This window comes from Gopherus evgoodei, chromosome 3 (genome assembly GCF_007399415.2).
Source record: "Gopherus evgoodei ecotype Sinaloan lineage chromosome 3, rGopEvg1_v1.p, whole genome shotgun sequence".
NCBI classification, from domain to species: Eukaryota; Metazoa; Chordata; order Testudines; family Testudinidae; genus Gopherus; species Gopherus evgoodei.
Genome location: NC_044324.1, coordinates 157123966 through 157146402, shown reverse-complemented (window position 1 = coordinate 157146402; position 22437 = coordinate 157123966). Strand labels below are relative to the sequence as shown.

The window sequence follows — 22437 nt, the reverse complement described above, 5'->3', positions numbered from 1 at the left end:
ATTTATGCAGTCTTCAAGCAGAGTACAAAAAGCTTGAATCTGACTAGAATAAGGTAGAAAAGAGAATGCCATAGGGAGATTCAGAGAAATACATGAATGGTGAGAAGAAATGATCTTACTATATTCTGGATGGACTGGAGAGGATTAAGATGAGATCAGATCTGAAGAAGGCATAAAGATAAATTGGGCAGAAATTACATGTCAGTAGGAATAATCTGCATGTCTGCATACTCAGAAGGATGTTAGCATGTTTTTCTGTATTAGAAAGGTCTAACATCAAAAAGGGTTAGAAACTTTTTTTTTAATTCAAGCTTAGATTCTAGAACAGTGGTTCTCAAACTTTTGTACTGGTGACTCCTTTCATGTAGCAAGCCTCTGAGTTCAACACCTCCTTATAAATTAAAAGCACTTTTTATATAGTTGACACTATTATAAATTCTGTAGGAAAAGCAGGGTTTCGGGTGGAGGCTGACAGTTGGCGACACCTCCCTCCCCCCCCCCCCCCGGAATAACCTCGCTGTGACAGTGTACCCCATAAGGTTTTATGGGGTGGTGCTCTCAAATGTATGTATGATATAACTGGAATAGGGTTTTGCTACATATGCCATGTGTCATAACCTAGTCCCAGATTTGGACCTTAGCGTCCAAAATATGGGGATTAGCATGAAAACCTCCAAGCTTAGTTACCAGCTTGGACCTGGTAAAGCTGCCATCACCCAAAAAATTAGAGTGTTTTGGGGCACTCTGGTCCCCCCAAAAACCTTCCCTGGGGACCCCAAGACCCAAATTCCTTGAGTCTCACAACAAAGGGGAATAAACCATTTCCCTTCCCTTCTCCCTTCCAGGTATTCCCTCCCTGGGTTCCTGGAGAGATAAACAGAAGCAAACTCCATGAATCTAAACAGAGGGATTCCACTCTCCCCGTTTCCAGCCTTGGAAAACAGAAGTACCAAGAGCTAATCTCTCTTCCCCCCTCACCCAGAGGGAATGCAAAGTCAGGCTAGTAAATCTAACACACACAGATTTCCCCCTGACTTCTTCCTCCCACCAATTCCCTGGTGAGCACAGACTCAATTCCCTGGAGTTCCCCACTAAAGAAAAACTCCAACAGGTCTTAAAAAGAAAGCTTTATATAAAAAGAAAGAAAAAATACATAAAAATGGTCTCTCTGTATTAAGGTGACAAATACAGGGTCAATTCCTTAAAAGAAATATGAATAAACAGCCTTATTCAAAAAGAATACAATTCAAAGCACTCCAGCAACTATACCATGTAAATACAAAAGAAAAAAACAATAACCCCTATTGTATTATGATCTCTGTACTCACAACTTGGAAACAGAAGATTAGAAAGCAGGAAATAGAAAAATCCTTCCCATAGCCGAGAGGGACAGGCAGAAGACAAAAAACTCAGACACAAACTTCCCTCCACCCAGACCTGAAAAAGTCTGGTTTCCTGATTGGTCCTCTGGTCAGGTGTTTCAGGTTACTTTTTTTCAGGTGAAAGAGACATTAACCCGTAGCTATCTGTTTATGACACCATGTAACATATCTGTGTAAAGGTTATGATCTACTGGTTATGTTCATCCTAGTTGTATGCAGGCACCATTTGTGTGTTCAAAGTTATGAACTTTGGCTGTATAATGGCTTGATTTCTAAGTAGCCTTAATTAGAACATTTGGTCACTTCTTGGGAAAGGAATGTGCAAGTTAAGTGCTCAGTCAGGAAGCACTTAACAGACAAAAGAACTTGGAAGACTCCAATCCACATAAGAAGTCTACCTGAGGATGTTCAAGATAGCATGTGGGTAATGGCTTCTACCTGCAAGCCCTGAGTCATGCATGGGCATGTGACTTGCCCATGTGATTCCGAATCTCCATTTTGTTACTGGATTCTACGCAGGGTGAGGAGGGGATCTTCACCCACAAGAGAGAGTATTTTTAAAGCCCTGGGAGACCCCTCCATTTTGTCTTCAACTGGCTAAAGAAGGAGCCTCTCCACCCCTCACTCTCCCCCCAGAATACTTGAAGGAAACTGGAACAAAGAACAGTAACTACAGGGGTGTGAGTGATTGCTGGACCCAGGCTAAAAGGAAATTAGTCTGTAAAAGGGAGCATTCTGAAACTGGTGAGGATCTTATCCGTATTTAGTTTGATTAGACCTAGATTTGTGCATTTTATTTTTTTTGTGTGACTTTGTTCTGTCTGTTATTACTTTGGTAACACTTAAATCCTACTTTCTGTATTTAATAAAATCACTTTTTATTTATTAATTAACTCAGAGTATGTATTAATACCTGGGGGAGCAAACAACTGTGTATATCTCTCTATTAGTGTTATAGAGGGCGAACAATTTGTTTACCTTGCATAAACTTTATACAGGGTAAAATGGGTTTATTTAGGTTTAGACCCCATTGGGAGTTGGGCATCTGAGTGCTAAAGACAAGCAGTTCTGTGAGCTGTTTTCAGGTAAACCTGCAGCTTTGGGGCAGGTAATTCAGACCCTGGGTCTTTGTTGGAGCAGACTGGAGTGTCAGCAACACAGGGTGCTGGAGTCCTGAGCTGGCAGGGAAAACAGGAACAGAGGTAGTCTTAGCACATCAATTGGCAGCTCCCAGGGGGGGTTCTGTGATCCAACCCGTCACAGTCACGACCCCCTGAGGGGTCCCAGCCCCCAGTTTGAGATCCCCTGTTCTAAAAGGTGGTAGGTCTTAGACATTTCCTCCACAGCTTCCCATTCTCAGTCTACATGTCACTCAAACAACAAAGGCCATTAGTATATGGTGGAGGGCAGAATATATGCAAACGTGTCTCAATACCAGGGGTGTATGGTTCCCTCCTATTCCTTCAGTTCATATTTTCTTCTGCCTATCAACAGAGCTTTCAGTCACGAAGCGCTGTTCAGACATTGGTTTTCTATGTCTCATTTTCTTTCAGAACTCATTATTTAGTGAATTTTCTCTAATAACTTATTTTTTTATGTCCTATGGGTGCTCAATTTAAGGTGCACATGCCCCCATGTGCCTTTGATAAGAGACTTGGTAGCAGTGCCTTGCAATCTACCCATGAGCGCTGTCATTCCCCATACTGAGGGTATAGAAGCAGTATCAGATGAACAGCCTTCAGTTCCTTCTCAGCTGCCTAGGCCTGAGTTGAAGCATTTTGTCTATGTCATAGTTACCGTTGTCATAGGGAATAGATTCTAGTTTTTGCTTTATTGTTTAGAGCTTACTTTAGTCCCCCTTTTTAGTTTTTACCAGTTGTATAAGGTAGGTAGGTGGGGGGGGTGTGTGTATGTGTGTTAGGAAACTTCTTTGAGACTCCTCGTTGCTCCCCCTCCCACCGGGGGGGGGGATGAGTGGGTGGGTGCAGGCTTTCCTTCTTTGAAGGATGTTATCTTTGTGTTAAGCTTAAATCCTCTGGATTGAAACATTGTCTCACTTGATGGAATCCTGTGTCTGTTATTGATGGTCACTCACTGTGTCTGCAGCTTAGAGGACATCCATTTCCCATCTAAGTGTAAAAGTTGTTCAGGGTTTAAGAGTAGGCCTAGAAAAAACATGGAAATTAAGTTTAGGCTTCTCATGGTGGTGCACTCCCTTCGCCTTGCTCAGACCCAGGTCCAGATACCCCCTCTTCTGCCAGCTATAGCGGTCTCCCTGTTTGTACAGCGCCCCATCAACTTCTGCAGCCCACTCACCCACTGGGGAGAGAACCACAGAGGATGGCACCAAGACTTCAAGAAAGAGGAGCTCCAAATCACCTCAAAAAGAAGATGGTGCCAGGAAACCAAGGTCACCACAGAGACCCACTGCTTTAGAGACCTCGCATCCCAGAAAGGATACCACTGAGGCTCCTGAGAACTCCTAATACTGAGGGCCCTTCAGTTCAGGCTTCAGGAACTTACAAGTCCTGTGGTACCCTGCTTCCAAGTTTCCTGCAGTATCCAAGTTGACATTAATAGCACTGATTGATCAGTTTGCAAAGTCAGTCATCCACAGAGCATCATCAGAGTTCTGCACACTCTCACCTGGTACCACAGGAGTTTAGATTTTCCAGGACTTGTTTGTCTTGGATGAACTGGAATCCCCTCTATTGATGGATATGGAAAGACTCTTAGTACCAGGGCCTCATCTGTCGCCATCTATTCTGCAGACTAACATTTCTTCCTAATGAGGCAGTGATGCTGCCACCTCCATCACGTGTGGATGATCTTAAGCACTTCCAAATGCTCACAAAGACAATTCCTGACTCCCTCCAGAATCCCCACAGAAGACATTCAGGAGACCCAGAACAAATTCTTGGATGTTCTCTATATTGCCACTTCTGGTCTAGTAGTCTTACCTACAAACAGAGCCCTGCTTGAACCTGCCAAAACAATTTTGGGAAACCCCAGCTCCCGGACCTCCAACCTGTAAGAGGACAGAAAAAAGAAAAAAGAATGTTCCTGCTAAAGATTCCAAGTTTTTGTTCACACACCTAGCCCTCAATTCCTTGGTGCTGGATGCTGTGAATAAACAAAGTAGACAATACCATTAAAGGCTATTCCACATTCTAAGGACCTAGATCTCTTTTTGGCCAAAAAAGGTGGTCCTCTGCTTTGTTACAATTTAAAATTGCCAATTATCAAGTGCTGATTACAAAATATAACTACACCCATTATGAGAAATTTAGTTTTTATTGATCATCTGCCTCAGGAATAATGAGAGCAATATCAGGTATTCATTGTGGAAAGTCATTTATTAACCAGGACTTTGTTACTCTAGATGTGGCTGACATGGCAGCTGACTCTTTCTGCAGTGGTCATATGTCATGACTTCTGGCTGCAATCCTCAGGTCTCCCTAGGAAAAACACTGTGAGGTTCAAGCTCTTTAGTGAGTTCACCAGGGGACTCTTACATTCTTGCAGGGATTTGAGGGCTACTATCTGCTCCCTCAGTATCTACGTGCTTGCAAATAAAAGAGATTCAGCAGGTCATAGATGGTGCACAGATTCCACCAAGCCCAATTCCTTGTTTATCACAGGCCTTTGCAACCACTTAAGAAGAAACCTAATTTCCACGATAGAGAACCGTCCTCCACCACAAGAACAAACACTACTCAGCTTTCCTCATCTCAGTGTCAATGTTGATGTTTTGGCCAAAGGTTTTGCTCTCTTCCATTATTTGGGTATCATCTCTCCTATTTTCGATCTTCGTAGGAGAAGATTACTTCTGACAGATGGATTTTGGAGGTTGTAACATGAGGTTATTCCATCCATTTCACCTCCATTTCCCCACCCTATCCTCCTTCCTCATCCTTTTTCAGGGACTCCATCTGCTGAAACAGGAAGTCCTGTTCCTTCTCCATATAGTAGTCCACAGTTCCAGTTCCTGCCAAACACAGAGAGAAAGGGGTTCTATTCCAAGTAATTTCTGGTTCCCCAAAATAAGAGTATATGGAGACGAATCTTAGATTTCAGATGGTCGAACATTTTCGGAAGTTCAGAATGGCGACACTCATAGCTATAAATACCATCTCTAGATCTGGGGGATGGGTCTGCAGTCCTTGACCTTCATGGTCAGCCAGGAGCACTTCCAAGATCACGTTCTCCCATCCAGGCTCTCTACTGCCCCCGGAGTCTTTATGAAGTCCCTTGAGAAGCCACTCAACTCCAACGATCAGGAATAATTGATTTCTGCTATCTCGATGATTTGGCTTCTCAAGGGCCATTTGTACAACAAAGTTCTTTCCACAGTGAGGAAAACTATGACCCTATTCAACCAGTTAGGACTTGAGCCCAACAAAGACCAGTCCACATTGAGACCAGTTCAGTGAATAGAGTTTATAAGGAGCCACCTAACATGCCACAAATATCCAGAGTTTACCTACCAACTGACAGGTTTTTGACACTATATGATCTGATCGTGCAGGTTCAGGTAAGTCTGCAAAGAGCCACAATTTGTCTGCAGCTCCTAGATCATATGGTAGCCTGCACATTTGTCACGCTTCATGTCAGATTGCACCTACACTGCTCTCAAGGATGATTGAGAACTGATTACACCCCCAACAAGCACAGTCTGAACAAATTACTGTCAATTCCTCATCAGGTTCTACAGTTGGTGGAAAGACCTGGACAATGTCTGTGTTGGCATTCCTTTCATTCTGCCTCTCAACGACTGCCACCATTGTATGATGCATTTCTTATAGGTTTCTCATAGGGTGGCAGTTGGGTGTATAATATCGTCAAACACATAACATTCAAGGCAAATGGATTGCCCAAGAGTCCACTTTCCACAGTAACCTCCTGGAACTCAGATCAGTTAGATTTGCCTGCAAACGTTTCCTTCCCATGATCAAGGGCTAATCTATCGACAGACAACAGAACCAGCATTCATTATATAAATTGTCAAGGAGGAGCAAGATTCCTTTCCCTTTGTGCAGAAGCAGTAAAATGGTAGAAGTGGCACATAGCACGTCGGATTTTCTTCTCAGCATCATACTTACTGAGTCTTTAGAACACTATATCCAATGGCTCAAGCAGACACTTCTGCTAGGACTAGGAGTGGGAATCAAATACCTAATTCTTGAGCATATATTCCGCACCTGGGGTTTTCCAGAAACAGACCTCTTCACCAATGTCCTCAGCAGAGGGTGTCGGATGTTCGGATCAAGAGGGTCTAGATCATCAATCTCAGGGAGAAGCCTTCGTCATCTTCTGGTCAAGATATCTCCTCTGTACCTATCCACTAGCACTGCTGCTCCTCAGAGTACTAAACAAAATCAATCAGGACAGAGCTAAAGTCATCCTGGTTGCACTGATTTGGCCAAGGCAAATATGGTTCCCCTGCCTGATTCACCTTGCATCTCACTACAGCTTCCAACCATTCCTGACCTGCTGACTCAAGAACTGATCTCAGCTCGAACGTGCAGTAGCTCAAGGCTTGGTTTCTAGATGGTTCTCTGGGGTAGAGGTCTCCTGTTGAAGAGAGGTACAGGAGGTTTTGTTGAATAGCAGAAAAGCAGCAACTAGAAAAATTTACCTGCAGAAATGAAAGAGATTCCACCATTATTGTATCCCCTGCTGAGTCTTCCCTTTTGGATGTCTTAGATTACCTGTCGAGTTTGAAGAATTCATGCCTCTCTCTGAGTTCTGTTATAGCTGCTAAATGAACTTTCACAGTTTTCTGTTGCCCTGTTGATTGGCTTTTAGTGTTGCTCACCCCATCACTTCCAGATTCACCAGAGGATTGGCTGACCTTTTTCCACATGTCAAAGAACCCACTCCTATGTAGAACTTGAATTTGGGCCTCAACTTTATAGACTCATAGACTTTAAAGTCAGAAGGGATCATTATGATCATCTAGTCTGACCTCCTGCACAATTCAGGCCACAGAATCTCACCCACCCACTCCTGTAACAACCCCCTAACCTATGTCTGAGTTATTGAAGTCTTGAAATTGTAGTTTGAAGACCTCAAGCTGCAGAGAATCCTCCAGCAAGTGACCCGTGCCTCATGCTGCAGAGGAAGGCAAAAAACCTCCAGGACCTCTGCCAATCTGCCCCGGAGGAAAATTCCTTCCCAACCGCAAATATGGCCATCAGTTAAACCCTGAGCATGTGGGCAAGACTCACCAACCAGTAAAGCCTCCATTTTTAGCCACTAGCTAAGTGTGTCCTTCTACACTTGTCTGTGAAGACTGCATTTTTAGTGGCCATCACCTCCACTAGGAGAATTGGTGAGCTTTGTGCCTTAATGATTGGTCCCTTTCTACACAGTTTTCTATAAAGAAAAGGTATGTCTTTGGCCACATCTCCCATTTTTTACCCAATGTAACCTCAGACTTTAATATCAGTCAGGTCATCGGCTGCCAGTGTTACATCCTAAACCTCATCTGACTAGGGAGGAAGCTGTCCTATGCACCTTATACAACAAGAGGGTATTGGCTTTTTATTTGGAAAGGACTAAACCCTTCAGAGTCTCTCCCAGGCTGTTTCTCTTTCGTGGACAGAATTAAAGTCCCTCTTTCTTCTTGAAGACTCTCTAAGTGGGTTTCCATTTGTTTCATCTTCCACTATGAGGCTGCTAATGCTAAACCTCCTTTCAGGGTTGTAGCCCATTCCACCAGATCTCAGTCTATTTCCATAGCTCTGTTGAAGAATGTATCCATTGGTGAAATATGCAAAGCTGCTGTGGACTTTCATCTACACCTTGTCAGAACACTATGCCTTAGTACATGCCTCTAGGGCAGATGCTGCCTTTGGGACTGCAGTTCTGCGAACTGTTAAACTACACTCCTAAGCACCCACCTCCTTCAGAAAGTACTGCTGAGGAGTCGCCTGAAGTGGAGCATAGGGACCTTACTGACAGAGAAGGAAAGGTTACTTACCCTCTGTGGTAACTGGAGTTCAAGATGTTTGACCCTATAGGTGCTTCACTACCTGCCTTCTTCCTCTCTACCTCAGAATCTTTGTGTTGTAGGACTTTGTAGTAGAGAAGGAACTGAGGGCAGTTCATCTGACACTTCCTGCATACCCTCAGTCTGGGGCACGAATATGCTAGGATGCATGTGTGGACCAAATGGGCACACTGCTATCAAAAGCCTCTGATCAAAGTGCATGGAGTTCATGTGCACCTAAGTGTAACACCCAACAAATATCTTGAAGAATTCCAGTTACTGTACAGGGTAAGTAACATCTTCTTTTGTATGCCTGTCACTTTTTAGCATTACAAAGATTAAATGTAACATCTAAACTACCCACAATGGACAACACAAATATCCATTCTTTGTATCTTTGTAATGTGTTAACATTTGAGAAATGTTTTAAAAGTATATCTATTTAACAGTACCATTCCAGTCATAACCCAGTGATTGTCATAGCTGAGCAAATGCTTTATCATAAAGATGTGTCTCATCCCACACTCTGAAAATCTTTGGAATCGATTTCTGGTGACACACCTGAAAGAGCAAGATACAATGGCAGTGACCTTCCACTGAAAGCATCCTACATTAAATCCCTAAAATGTCTAACTTGACACTGGTGGCAAAAGTATCTAATCAACAGTTGCAGTGCTGAAGACACTAAGGCAGCTATTTCCAAGCTACTTATGGGTTTTTGCAGTAAATTAGAACCAATATATTGAATTACATCTGGAAACAAATGGGAAGCCAGTGGAGTGGAGTTAGCATAGGCATAATTAGCGCTCGCTGACCCATTTTTGTAAGCAATAGGCTGCAACTTAGGGCACTATAGGTGAAGATTCCAGGTAGTCCTCAAGAGGGCACAGCAACAGCCTAACCTGAAGACAGCAGAAGCATGAATGACTAGTCAAGTTTGCACCTTCCAGGAAAGGCTGCAACCTATATATAATATGTATAAATATAATAATATATGAGCCACAACTTCGGAAATTCAAGAGCAATGAAGAAACTGAAGATTTGTGGCAAAACTGATCTCTTATTTTCATTGCATCTGATCCCTCTCCTTGCTGGTTTTCTTTTCTAAACTTCAGTTCTCCTGGAGCAGCTGTATAGTTCAAGTTGAATGTGATGCATAGGCTAGAATTTCTGTAAGTCATCCAGGCTCCTTCAAGTTTGTTGGTGTGAGCTCCACAGGGAAATTAGTTAGGGTATAGATGGTATCCACATTTAATTGTTCTGTTTTCATTCCTGTTAACTCAAAGATAAGTATCAGGTGACCTGAAGGCTAATTCCACCAGTATTATGATACCATTTCTGTTGAATCTACAACACATAATCACCTCTGAAATTTGAAGACTTCTCCGTTTTTATTTTTACCTAACGTTGCTCTCAGTTGAAAGGCTAGGTCAGATGCTCCTTATGAGAGAATGCTTGAACACTCCCTTTTTAAATACCCAGTGCTCCTCTGGGTACGTATACCTATAATTTCCAAGATAGCTGTGGAAGCAGTGTATAGAAGGAAAAACCTAGGTTTTTAATACCTGAATTTCTCCAAATATGTTGCCTCAACCAGCCCCTGTTTCCATTCTTCCCTTCCCTGCATCTTTGAAGCATCTGTGTATTCTGTATAAAATTGAAGAAGTGGCTGTGCACCTCTTTATTACTTTGGCATTAGAAAGAGCTGAAAGGGACATAAACAATTGCTTTTAGCAGTCCTGAGGCACATGGACTCCAAGGGTGTGGATCTGTGAAAGCAGCGTATTCAAAGACCTCCATTACTGGAAAGTGCCTTGGATATCTTTTGGAATATGTGTCTTTTCTGCATGCGTGAATGTCTATTGCTCTTTTGTCCTTGGTTACTAATTGAGGTAATTTAATATATACTATTTTACAGGGAAAATGAACAAATATTTTTACATGAAAACCCACAGAATTGTATGTGTATAGCTATGACTTTTTGCGTGTTTTTCATTTCTTGCAGTGGAAGCTTTAACGTTCCCTCCTACATCAGGGAAGTCATTCATTATGGGAGCAGATGAAGCCCTTGAAAGTGAACTGGGTCTTGGAGAATTGGCAGGCCTTACAGTTGCCAACGAGGCAGATTCACTGACTTACGATGTAAGTGGTAGTTTAAAATAAGCCATTTAAGGTTCTGCCGTCTATATGTGTGTGAAGATCTTAGTGAAGTCTGTAACCATGTAAAGCTTCTGACTACAGGAGGAACCCCACATGTGCAATATATAGAATAAAGAAAAGTGTTTGCAAAATATCCATCATTTGCAAAATGAAGGATAATTCTCTTTATTAAAAGAGAAAAAAGTTAAGTGACCTTTTAAGGGTCTTCTGCTGTCTTAACTCAAAATAGCTGTTCTTCATGTATAGTAATTGCTCCTCAGATCCCCACCCTTGGGGTACATCTCCACTGCAATAAAACTCCTGTGGCTGGTCTGTGTCAGCTGACTCTGGCAGGCTGCAGGGGTATAAAATTACAATATAGCTGTCTGGGCTAGGGGACCATAAGAGGTGGGAGCGTCCCAGAGCCCAGACTCTAGCCTGAGCCTGGATGTCTACACTGCAATTTTAGAGCTCCGTGAGCCCGACTTGGGCCTGCTGCATGTGTTTAATTGCAGTGTAAGGCATATCCTTGGAGTCTGTGTGCCATGCCACAGACCTTAGAACTATTGAAAGTCAAATAGCCTTAATAGGTGATAGCACTGTGCACATATAGCTCCTCGCTAAGATTTTAAGATGCATGACTCCCTCCTTTGTTTCTTCTGTATAGCCTGTTAATGAATGTCTCAACTGCTTATTTGGAGCCAGATGTCAGATTTTTCATATTTTTAAAAGCTTTTACTTTCTAGCAAAGTGTATTTTAGCTATTATTTACTTTAGCCATCTGTCCCTGTGTTCTTACCTTGGTGATCTGGCAACTACAGATCAATCCCAGTACAGTGCTCTTTTGCAGATGTACAGGAATTGCAAACAGTAGCAAATGGAAGCTTTCAGGAGCTTTAGTTTTCATCCGACCTGACCATACATGTAGTAAATTACCATAGGTGTTATGGCTATGTGATTTTTTTTTTTTTTTAATAAACTCTGGAATAAAATCATCCCCGGCATTTCAAATTCCAGAAATTAACAAGCAGACCTTTAAAGGCATATACACCCAGACACAGATGTTACACAGGTGACTGCAGTTTATTCAAAGACATTGAGTAATGCTGCAGCAGCAGCCATCGCTATATTCTGCAAAGTATTCAATTTGTCTTTTGTGAGTCATGATTTGTTTAGCAACAAGAGAGGACATTCCTGTTTAGGTACATTGGATCTGGTAGCATGATCTCCTAGCTTTAGCTCAGGGCTGCCTCTGTTTCCACTAAAGTATGCATGATTTTCTTTCAAGAAGGGAGGGACGCTGTTACATTCTGATCCCCCCACTTCCCTTCATTTGGTAGTATAGATTCTTGACTCTTAACTGCTGAAATCTCGAGTTTAAGATATTTGTCAAGTGGTGTTGGAGTCCTCTAATCTATTCATATGAAAGAGCTTTCACATTGTCTGTTTGCTTCTTTGTTCAGGCTTCCATGTGGATTCTGGTGTCTCTTATTTGTTTGTTCAGTACTTTACATCTTGGAGTAGCAGATTTCATTGCTGAAACCTATCATTCCTGTCTCTAACCTGAAAGTTCATATGGCAGTTGCTTTTGCATATTACTGCCTTCCTGTGAAAGGGCATTCATTTTTGTTCATTCACTTACAATGTGATTTCTTAAGAGCCTTCTACAATTCTGTCTTGTGATCCAGAAATCAACTCTTTCATGGTTCTCATTGACCTCACTTGACTGAAGGCTTAGGCTGCAAGTAGTCTGATCAGATACTAATTTTGGACGAACTGTCTTCCAGTCCTTAAATCAAATTACTCTTAAGCTACCCTCTGTGGTTGATTTCCAAGAGTAGAACCCATCTTGGTAATTTAAAGAGGGAGAAAAGTAGGTTACTTATTAGTAACTGAAGTTCTTAGAGTATGCTGCCGCTGTAGACCCATTTTTCTACCTTTCTGCCTTCTTCAGAGATGCTAGGATGTCCAGAAGGGTGAAAAGGAATTGAAGTAGTTTTACCTGATAGATGGAGCTCTAGACTGGAACTCAGGTGTTCTGAGTTCTGTTTCTGGTTCTGTTACTAGCCTACTGGCTTACCTTAGGCAGGTCACTTCATCTTCTCTGTGCCTCAGTTTCACCATATGTAAAATGAGGATAATGATATTTATCTCCTATGTAAAGTGTTTCTAAAATCTGCAGATGAAAACTGCAGTCTAAGAAGTAGATGATAGTACTGTTATCTGTATTGGCACCACGCAGTGCATGCCAAGTAGCATGTGGTCCCCTCCTAAGACTGTTTTCTGTTCCTGTTAATAATTTAGTACCTCTGCGGGTCACTAATTTCAAACACATAGGTCCTCAGCATTGTTTAGTGAGGGCTTTAGAGTAAGATTGGGGAAAGTTCTCAATATTGTGTTCTTTGAACAAACATTCCAATTCAGGAGAATCAAAGTACTATAAAATCCAGTTCTTCCTGTGAAGAAAATTGTATAAACGCATTTCCTCTGGTAGAAACAAGTTTTTTCAGATACCTCAATCAATTTGAGACAAAAATACGTTTGAGTGCTCTGTCTAGGAGTAGTTCCTCCTTGATAGGAATAGGAAATCACTTATGTGATCTAGAGAAAAGTACCTTTCTCCTTAATTAAAATTTCTTTTAGTTTGACATTGGTACCATGTGACTTTACAAAATGTGTCTCAATCCTAAGTACATAATTAGCAAGTAATACAATGAGACTAAGTTTCATGGCTGCTATAAATCTGTGTAAGAGACCCTAAAAGGGCTCTGAGATCTCAGTAGTCATTAATCACACAGATTTTTTGATTTAATCTCTGTGACAGACTCCTTTTAAGAAGTTCTGATCTGACAGAATGTTACTGCCATCTGAAATTCAACAGGGATTACCAAATCTCAATTGTCCAAGTGAGTGAAAACAAACATGTCTAATCTGTAGTAGGAATCTCATGTGAGGTGGTGCCATTCTGGGGAAACTTGGTGTGAAAACTCCAGATAAGTGTCGTACAAGTGAAGGTATACATTTATTGTGGACTCTTGTCCCATAATCTGTTTTTACTTAAAGAGCAAGTTGGCCATTAGGAGTTCTTGTGGCACCTTAGAGACTAACACATTTTATTTGAGCATAAACTTTCGTGGGCTAGAACCCACTGCATCAGATGCATAGAATGAAAAATACAGTAGGCAGGCTCACTCGATGCATCTGATGTAGTGGGTTATTGCCCACGAAAGCTTATGCCCAAATAAATGTGTTAGTCTCTTAGGTGCCACAAGGTGTCCTTGTTGTTTTTGCTGATACAGACTAACATGGCTACCCCTCTGAAAGCTGGCCATTATCATTTTAAATCCACCAGCAAGAAAGAACAGAATTTTTATACCTGGTTTGGGAAGCCCTCTAGATGGGAAAATGTGAACTGTTCCAGCAAATATTTCACATAAGTAGAACTGGGAAAGGAAAACACACTTGCAGATAGGCTCATCCAATCAATGGTGTCTGGTTGACCTGTCAGTCCGTAACTCTGGTGTTCGTATCTTTGAGGTTCTGCTGCTTTCTCCATTCCGTCTAACAACATGAATTCTATCCAGGCTCAGTCTAGACAATGATTACACAATATTGATAACCCTTAGTGGTAAACTTGCTTCCCACTTGTTGGAGGAGGTGATTGCTAAATCATCAAATTATGTTTGAATTCTTAAAAACTTGGAATCTTGCTAAATGTTAACCTACAATTTCTGTCTCTTTTGGAGAGAATTTTTGATAATATGAAGTCAGCAAGAAAGGCTTATTGTTTTTCATATGATGGAGGCCTGTGTCCTTTAAGTATCATGTTCCACACCAATTGTTTGATTACCTTCTGCACTCTTCATTTGAATTACAAACATCTTTCTTCAGTCACCATTCTGTTTAGTGCTTCATAAATTCACAAAGGGCTTAGATTTTTCTTCCTGGTTTTTAATAATAAATACTGAACTACAGTAGCATCTTGAATTCAGACATATCAAAGTATTTTACGAACATTAATTAAGTCTCTCAGTTCTCCAATAAAGCAAGTATTCATTACATCCATTTTACAGGTAGGTAAACTGAAACATGCAGGGTAAAATCCTGGTCCCATTGAAGTCAATGGCAAAATCCCATTAACAACAGTGTGATCAGGATTTCACCCAGACACCTTAAGTGAATTTCATAAAGTCCCATAGCATAAATAGCAGATCCAGAATGAAGCTTGGGAGTCCTGACTTTGTCATTGTCAGGCCCTGAGAGAATCCTTCTCTGTTGGGTGTTTATTAAAAATTAGCATCTGGAGTACAAATGTGTAAATTAATAATAACTAATAGAAGTGAACATCAATCAGTAGTTAAAATGATTAAATATATATTTATCCAGTAATGTTTTGATGTTCATCAGTCTTAATCTTACATCGTTAAATGTTACATTCTCGTGTAATCTGTCAGAAAATAAAATATAAACCCTCCCTTCCCATCCAAAACCTGTAGCTACTTAAAGTTGTTATATTACTGTGTTAGAACATTAATTACAGTTGTTAACTTTATAGTTATTTAGGAGATATTTCCAAAGTGACACTGAAATCTGTTCTGCCCTGCTCTTTCTGGCCATATCAGTAGAATGGATCCTAAACTTCTCTGAGTTGGAATTCTGTCACCTAATTCCTATATGCCACCTGTTGAAGAAATAATCCGTTACCCGTAAGCCTTCTTTTTAACAAACTGGAGCTGACAAATGTTGTCTCCCTTAAAGGGATGCTATTAATTTGAAATTGTCAGTTTAAAAAAATGACTTGAAAGTATTTTATATCACTGCACCTGCCTCTGACTCCACCTGCCAATTTACTATGGCATTTGCTTTCATCCCCAGTACTTTTTCTCTGAAATTAGGCCCCACTCATTTCCCAGCAATAAAGGAAGAGTCTCGAGGATCTGCAGTCTTTTTTTAACTGAAAAGGAGCATTGAATTTAATCTAAAATAATTTGTCACTCCAAGAACCTCATTTATAGATTTAGCAACCACTATTTCTCCTTTAATCCTTATTGAGCCTGATTTTCTAAAGTTTTAGGTTTCTATGCTGTGTGTTCTCGTTATTACTTCAATATTTATTAAACTCTGGGAAACAAGTTTTAAGTCTCTGATACATACTGTTTGAAGATATGCTGGATAGAATGCATAGACTTTTCAATATTGAAATCTCTGAGCTGTATTCTATTAAAGACCAATCTTTCAAAGGGGCATCAGTCCTCTCTGCCTGCAATTAATTATAGACACAAATGTTGGGATCTATATGAAATGTGCTTCACAACAAATATTATGATACTGTTAGTCCTGATTTAGTTTTTGTATCAGCATTTTATTAGTGGACTTTATCTGTTATTGCCAAGCAAATGAGTGCAGGGGACTCAACTAGATGATCTCTTGAGATCCACTGCAGTCCTGTGATTCTATGAAACTTAGCGCAAGTAGTGGTTGATGACAAAGCCTAAAAGATCATCCATTGTTTTATTTCAGCCTTTGTCCAAGGGAGCTGTGTTGAAATGACTGCCTTACAGCATTTCTTTTACGTTACTGAGACTGGATTATCATTTGGGTCACTTTTAAAAAGCAGTTATTGTTAAAGAAGTATCTTTGTAAATATAATGAGGAGTCCTTGTGGCACCTTAGAGACTAACAGATTTATTTGGGCATAAGCTTTTGTGAGCTAAAACCCACTTCATGTTGTTTTTGCTGATACAGACTTAACACGGCTACCACTCTGAAACCTTTGTAAATATAATCTTACTCAACTGTTCTGCTTCCTTTTTTTAATTCCAAGTCATCACTGCTTATTTTACTGATAAAAATAAGTTTGTACTGATCCTGTTAGCACAACAACGCCAATACACTCTAAGAAAATAAATTGGATTAAATTAAGATCCACATCCCAATTGCATCCTAACTATTCCTATAATGCACCCTGATTGAGTCAAGGCCGCTGTTTAATATGTGAACCAGAAAGAACGCAGCTGAACTTCCAGATCCTAGGCTGAGTTGGCAGTACTGGTTGTTAGGAAGGATATCATTTGACTTGTAAACTGAGAAACTTTGAGTCACTGAGCGATGATAAATGTGACTCACAGAGCATTTCATGTTTGCACAGAGGCATATCCATATGGGAAGACTTCCATCCTCTGTTTTTATGGGATCTTCTCTTTATCATTTTAAAAAAGTAATCCAATTGATGTTATTTATGATCTTATTTTTTAATTCTTGTCATAAACTATGGCTACTTTTTAAAATATGAAAGTGAGGAAGAAAAGTAAGGTGCAAATAATCTGACTTTTGTATATACTACCTGTATATGTAAATATGAGTTTTCTCATGCTTGGCAAATAGAGTGCTGGTTAGTTTAAAGACATGGAGATATGAAAATGAAGTAACAATTTGAAGTAATCCATAAATGCTAGATTAAAATTCTGATTTCTCCTTTTGTTGTAAGTCCACCAAACTAAGTACAAATTTTGGGTATTTTTTCCAAATAGATAGCAAACAATAAGGATGCACTGAGGAAGACCTGGAATCCTAAATTCACATTAAGAAGTCATTTTGATGGAATAAGAGGTCTGGCTTTCCATCCAGTTGAACCAGTCTTAATAACTGCATCCGAGGACCATACGTTAAAAATGTGGAATTTACAAAAAACAGCGCCAGCAAAAAAGTAAGGCTGTTCTTATTTAAGTGTTTATGTGAAACCATTTTAACTAATTATTTAGAGAAACATTAACAACAAAGAAAAGATAATTTGGGGCTTGATCCAACTGCAGGTGGAGTCAATGGGAGTCCTCCCTTTTCACTTCATTGCGAGGGGGAATGAGGCTGTTGTAAGATACAGACTTTAAAATAATGCCAGGCTGAAGCCATGTAATTTTGTTAATCTCTTCTTTTCTTTTTACTGTACTTCCATATAGATACTGTTATATTATTTTACTAGGAAAACTTATTTAAAGGTGGTGACTTATTTAATTATATATCACTTACATGTGTGTGTATATATATTTACTGATAAAAATATGGACAGACATGAGATCAGATTCTCTGGTCCACTCTGCAGTTTGTACGCTGCTGAATCTGGATGCATCTCCTCTGCTGGAGATTTCTTGAATAGCCAGTAACTATGCCGCCCTCCTAGAGTTATCAGAATGATTGGTGGGGAGAGACTTGGCCAGAGCATGGTGTACTCCTGCAGTCCCCAACGTGCAGTTCCTTAGGGACAGTTACCAGCTGGCAGTCTAGAGCATGTTCTTTAGCTGCTGTAAATTCACTTGGGGTTTTGGCATAACCGACCTTAGAATCAGTGAACTGTAATCCACTCTCTACCTCTCTCTTGTGGCTGAGCACAGTATAAAATGTGGCCCACAGAATATATGTGATCTATTCAAAGTTTATTCCCTCTTTTTGGTTTGATTGTTGTAGGATTGCTCATGACTAGACTGCTTCCTCTTTTTTTTTTTTTTTTGGGCTGCTTTACAAAAAAAATATCTTTCCAGTATTGCTTTTTGGAGAGGGAAGATGGTTAGGGAAAACTTTAATATGAGTTTACAGCAGTTGGACAAGATAGCTGTTTCAGCATTCTGTTTTCAAAAAATATTTCAGGGAACACTTGTGTATTATAACAAACTCTGAAATTGCTCTCCTGTGCTTTTGTTTAGGAGTGCCTCTCTTGATGTAGAACCTATATATACATTCAGAGCACACAGGTATGTACATGCCTTTGCGCATATAGAAACACTACTGTGCTCTGAGAAATAGTTTTCGTATGTTTAAAGTAGTTTTCAAGTATTAATTTCTACCATGTATGAAAAATCAGCTAGTCTTTTTATTAATTTAGTTTTCATATTATTCATTTTAAATATTTGTATGTGTGTTTGGTTCTATTATGAATGTCTTTATTCTAGTTGGAGCTTGTTAAAGCTACCATTTTAAAAAGACAAATGTAAATATAAATATTGCAAAATAGGGAACTTTTGTGCTTGTTACTGCAGTACAGAATTTTTTTTTCCCAGTATGTTTGCAGGCAAAATAGTTGTTGAATTATATTTTAAAACTGATAGGAACAGACTCATCGTTTGTGCTTCTTTTGTACTTCATACAATTGATTTAATCATTAATTTGGTCTGACTTTAATAATATGACTGGACATTGGGGAGCCTATTTTGTCAAAGTCAAAAGCACTGTATCACATACCACCTGAAATGTGCAGTATTTTTGTTGCCATGTTTCCATCTAGCGAGTCTCAGTTAAGAGTTCACAAGACCAAATGTTTTCTTTGAACATAGACTTAACAGTTATTTTTCTTACATGTAATCAGTGAGAAGAGTTGAAATGATGATTTGGTTTCTGTGGATTTTTTCCAGTGGCCCAGTGCTCTGTGTGGTAATGAGCAGTAATGGTGAGCAGTGTTACAGTGGAGGAACTGATGGCCTCATCCAGGCCTGGAATACAACAAACCCAAATATTGACCCCTATGATTCTTATGGTATGTTTCTGTCACACTTGGCACATTTTTGTCACAGACACTTAGCGAGTGAAAATGAGGTATCTAGTGAAAACCTGAACTTTTGCTGGTTTAGCAGCGCCGTGAACTGTTTTGCATAGTGATATTCAGAACTTGAAAGAAAAAGGTAACTATTGGCTTTAGTATCTAAGGGCTTGACTACATGAGAAGTTAGTACATGCAAGCCATAGTGTGAATCTACAGCACACCAATTTGCTGTGCACTAACTTGCCATGTAGACAAATCATAAGTAAACTGCTGCTTTAGTTCTTGGATTGACTCATTATTACGGGCTGGCAAAAGGGTGAAACCTGCCAGTTTAACGATGAACAAGGACTATGTCAAGAGACTTCTTAACATGATGTTTCATATATGGTTTGTATGAAAGTTGGCTTTTGAGAAATAAGCTGACATGCTATTAATGACATTTTAATCTTAACTTATGTTTAACTTCTTGAATGCTAATTTCTCCCTCATGTAGCATAATTGCAGCAACTTTTTTTTCTGTTGCTTCTGTTGATATTATACATGAACACTTTCAGATTGGAAAAGGCTAGGAATACATGGAATTATCCTTTCATTTCTCATCCTCTGTACACATTGTCCGAGACAGATGCAGGTTCGAATAAGGATTTAATTGAGAGAGGAAAATTAAAATGTGACAGATTGAAATTTCAAACCACGTGGCCGTTTATTAACGGGGATAAGTTACAACTTGGGCCGGCAAGAGGCGATTTATCAACTAGAAATACTATCAGAGTAAAACCAAACACAACTTGAAACAGTCTATTTACATCCGACAACAAGAAACCAAACGATTTATAATCAACTACTCACTAAAATCCAGAGCAGATATACAAAACTAAATAAACTGTACACATGTTAACCAAATATTGTAAAATACACCAACCAATCACAATAGCAATCAATACAACAATTTGACTTTCATATACTGTATACACAACTTTGTCCCAAGTAAGAGTGAGAAAGAAAGGAAAAAAGAAGGAAGAGGCTGAGCGAACAGAATATTTATAGAAAATAAAATGCACATACCACACTCCAAACGCAGCTGACCAGCAGTACAGACACCAAGGGCATGACGAATTGGTGAGAAATAATCCAAAAGAAAAATTGACACGACACGAGCCGGCAAAATCTGGAGGAGACCCTGGCTGAAAGGGTGATCAGGCCTTTCAGCTAACACGCAGATACTCCTGCTGTTTTTGGCGTGAGACATGGTTTTATTTGAAGACTCTTACTCGTGTCAGCGTCTGATTGGTCCCTAGCTCCTTCACCTTCCAGGTTCCGAGCTGGTGCCCTCTACGTCAATAGGAAGTGCATCTGGCACACTACTTTTTGCACACAGCCCTTGTCATAACAGATAGCTAAGGGTTAATGTCTCTTTCCCCTATAAAAGGGTTAACAAACAGTAACCTGAAACACCTGACCAGAGGACCAATCAGGAAACAAGACTTTTTCAAATCTGGGTGGAGGGAAGTTTTGGGTGTGAGTTCGTTGTTCTTTGTTTTGGGTCTGTGCCCTCTCCTCTCTGAGAATGATCTATCTATCTTCAACCTTATAATCTTCTGTTTTTAAATGTAAGTACAAGGATAGTAAGACAATAGGTTTATATTGTTTTTTTTGTATTTACATGTGTGTAGTTGCTGGAATGTGTTAAATTGTATTCTTTTTGGATAAGGCTGTTTATTCATTTTTTTTTCCTTTAAGCAATTGACCCTATGTATTGTCACCTTAATACAGAGACCATTTTACGTCCTTTTTCTTTCTTTTTATATAAAGCTTTCTTTTTAAGACCTGTTTGAGCGTTTTTCACTGGTTAAGGCTAAGAAACGAAGGGAGGGGGAAAGTCTCTTTGTGTTAGATTTACTAAGCCTGACTTTGCATACCCTCTGGGTGAGGGGGGAGAGAGGTTAGATCTCTCGGTACTTGTGTTTCAAGGACTTGAAGCAGGGAGGGTGGAATCCCTTTGTTTAGATTCACGGAGCTTGAATCTGTATATCTCTTCAGGAACCCAGGGAGGGAACACCTGGAGGGGAAGAGAGAGAAGGGAAGTGGGTTATTTCCCTTTGTGGTGAGACTCAAGGAATCTGGGTCTTGGGGTCCCCTGGGAAGGTTTTGGGGAGACCACAGTGAGCTAGGCACTGTATAATTCCTGGCTGGTGGCAGCGATACCAGGTCCAAGCTGGTAACTAAGCTTGGAGGTTTTCATGCTAACACCCATATTTTGGACGCTAAGGTCAAGATCTGGGAAGAAATATTATGACAGCCCTAGAGTGTAGCACACGGCACTAACTTGACCTTTTGACCAGACAGAACGTTCAAAAATAGGCACACAGCACTATAAGGTGGCACACTGCACCATAGGGTAGCACACGGCACTATGGTGTTGCACACAGTATCAATGTGACCTTTTGACCGACAATTGGCCATACAGACGCCATGTTTGAGCTTTGGTTTAGGGTTGTGACACACATCATAAAGATATCTGAATATTTCTCCCTTTCTAAGTGCTTCTTCTTATTTTTATAATACCATTGGGGTGAACAGCTTTGTAGAAAAATGTAGGAAGACAAGAGCTGTGCTGAGGAACTTTAAGTGTAAATTAGAGAATTTAATAAATAACAGTAGTGGTCATGGAAAACGGGGACAAAAGAAAAACATTGGAAAGGAAATACAGTTTTGGAAGACTATGGGTTTGCAAAAAAACCAAATCATACCTGTTTTTCATTTATGTGTTAGTTTCTGGTAAGTTTTGGCGGTTTTAGGATTACGTTATAAATTAAAGGTAGTGTACTAGTGGAAAGAAACAAATCTGAAGAGGATCAAGATTGCTTGGCCTACACATAAAGAGTCTGTTCTAAGAATTGGTAGCAATGTGGTGAAAAGTATAGAGCTGCAAATGAGAAAAGGAAACAGCTGGGGAACACTAAAGAGAAGAGTGCACATAAGGAGCAAAAGGAGGCAGAAGATACTTTAAATATAGGCAGGGTCTGAGCTGTGTGTATAGGGCCTTATGATGAGGCAGAGGGGTTTGGCCTTGATTTAGAAAGAGATTTTAACCCACTAAAGAGACTCAAGTAGCAGGGAGACAGGGAAAGCACCAGGAAAGGAAGGTGCTTTACGCCCTATGGTATTTTGAATATACTGAACGGGTAGGAAAGAAGCACAGGCCAGAACAAAGGAGGTGGCAGTAGTCAGTACAAGATAGTTAAGAGTTTTAGTGGTAGTGGTATAGAGGAAGTGGATTTTTAGAGATGTTGTAAAACCCAATTTTACTGTTTAAAAATACAAATTAAATAACTGAAATCCAGATACCCTAGTGAAATCTGAGTACCGTTACACTGAATAAGCTAAACTTC

At 40.1% G+C, this 22437-nt stretch overlaps 1 protein-coding gene across 2 annotated transcripts in view; it reads left to right on the top strand.

Annotated features, from left to right (window-relative positions):
* STRN (striatin) overlaps window positions 1-22437 on the top strand; it is a 117769-nt gene that overhangs the window by 82355 nt on the left and 12977 nt on the right. For both annotated transcript variants that reach the window (XM_030557103.1, XM_030557104.1), the window contains 4 exons: window positions 10382-10518; window positions 17046-17221; window positions 18213-18260; window positions 18918-19039. In XM_030557103.1, coding sequence (XP_030412963.1) covers window positions 10382-10518; window positions 17046-17221; window positions 18213-18260; window positions 18918-19039 — 483 coding nt within the window. The remainder of the gene's footprint in view (window positions 1-10381; window positions 10519-17045; window positions 17222-18212; window positions 18261-18917; window positions 19040-22437) is intronic.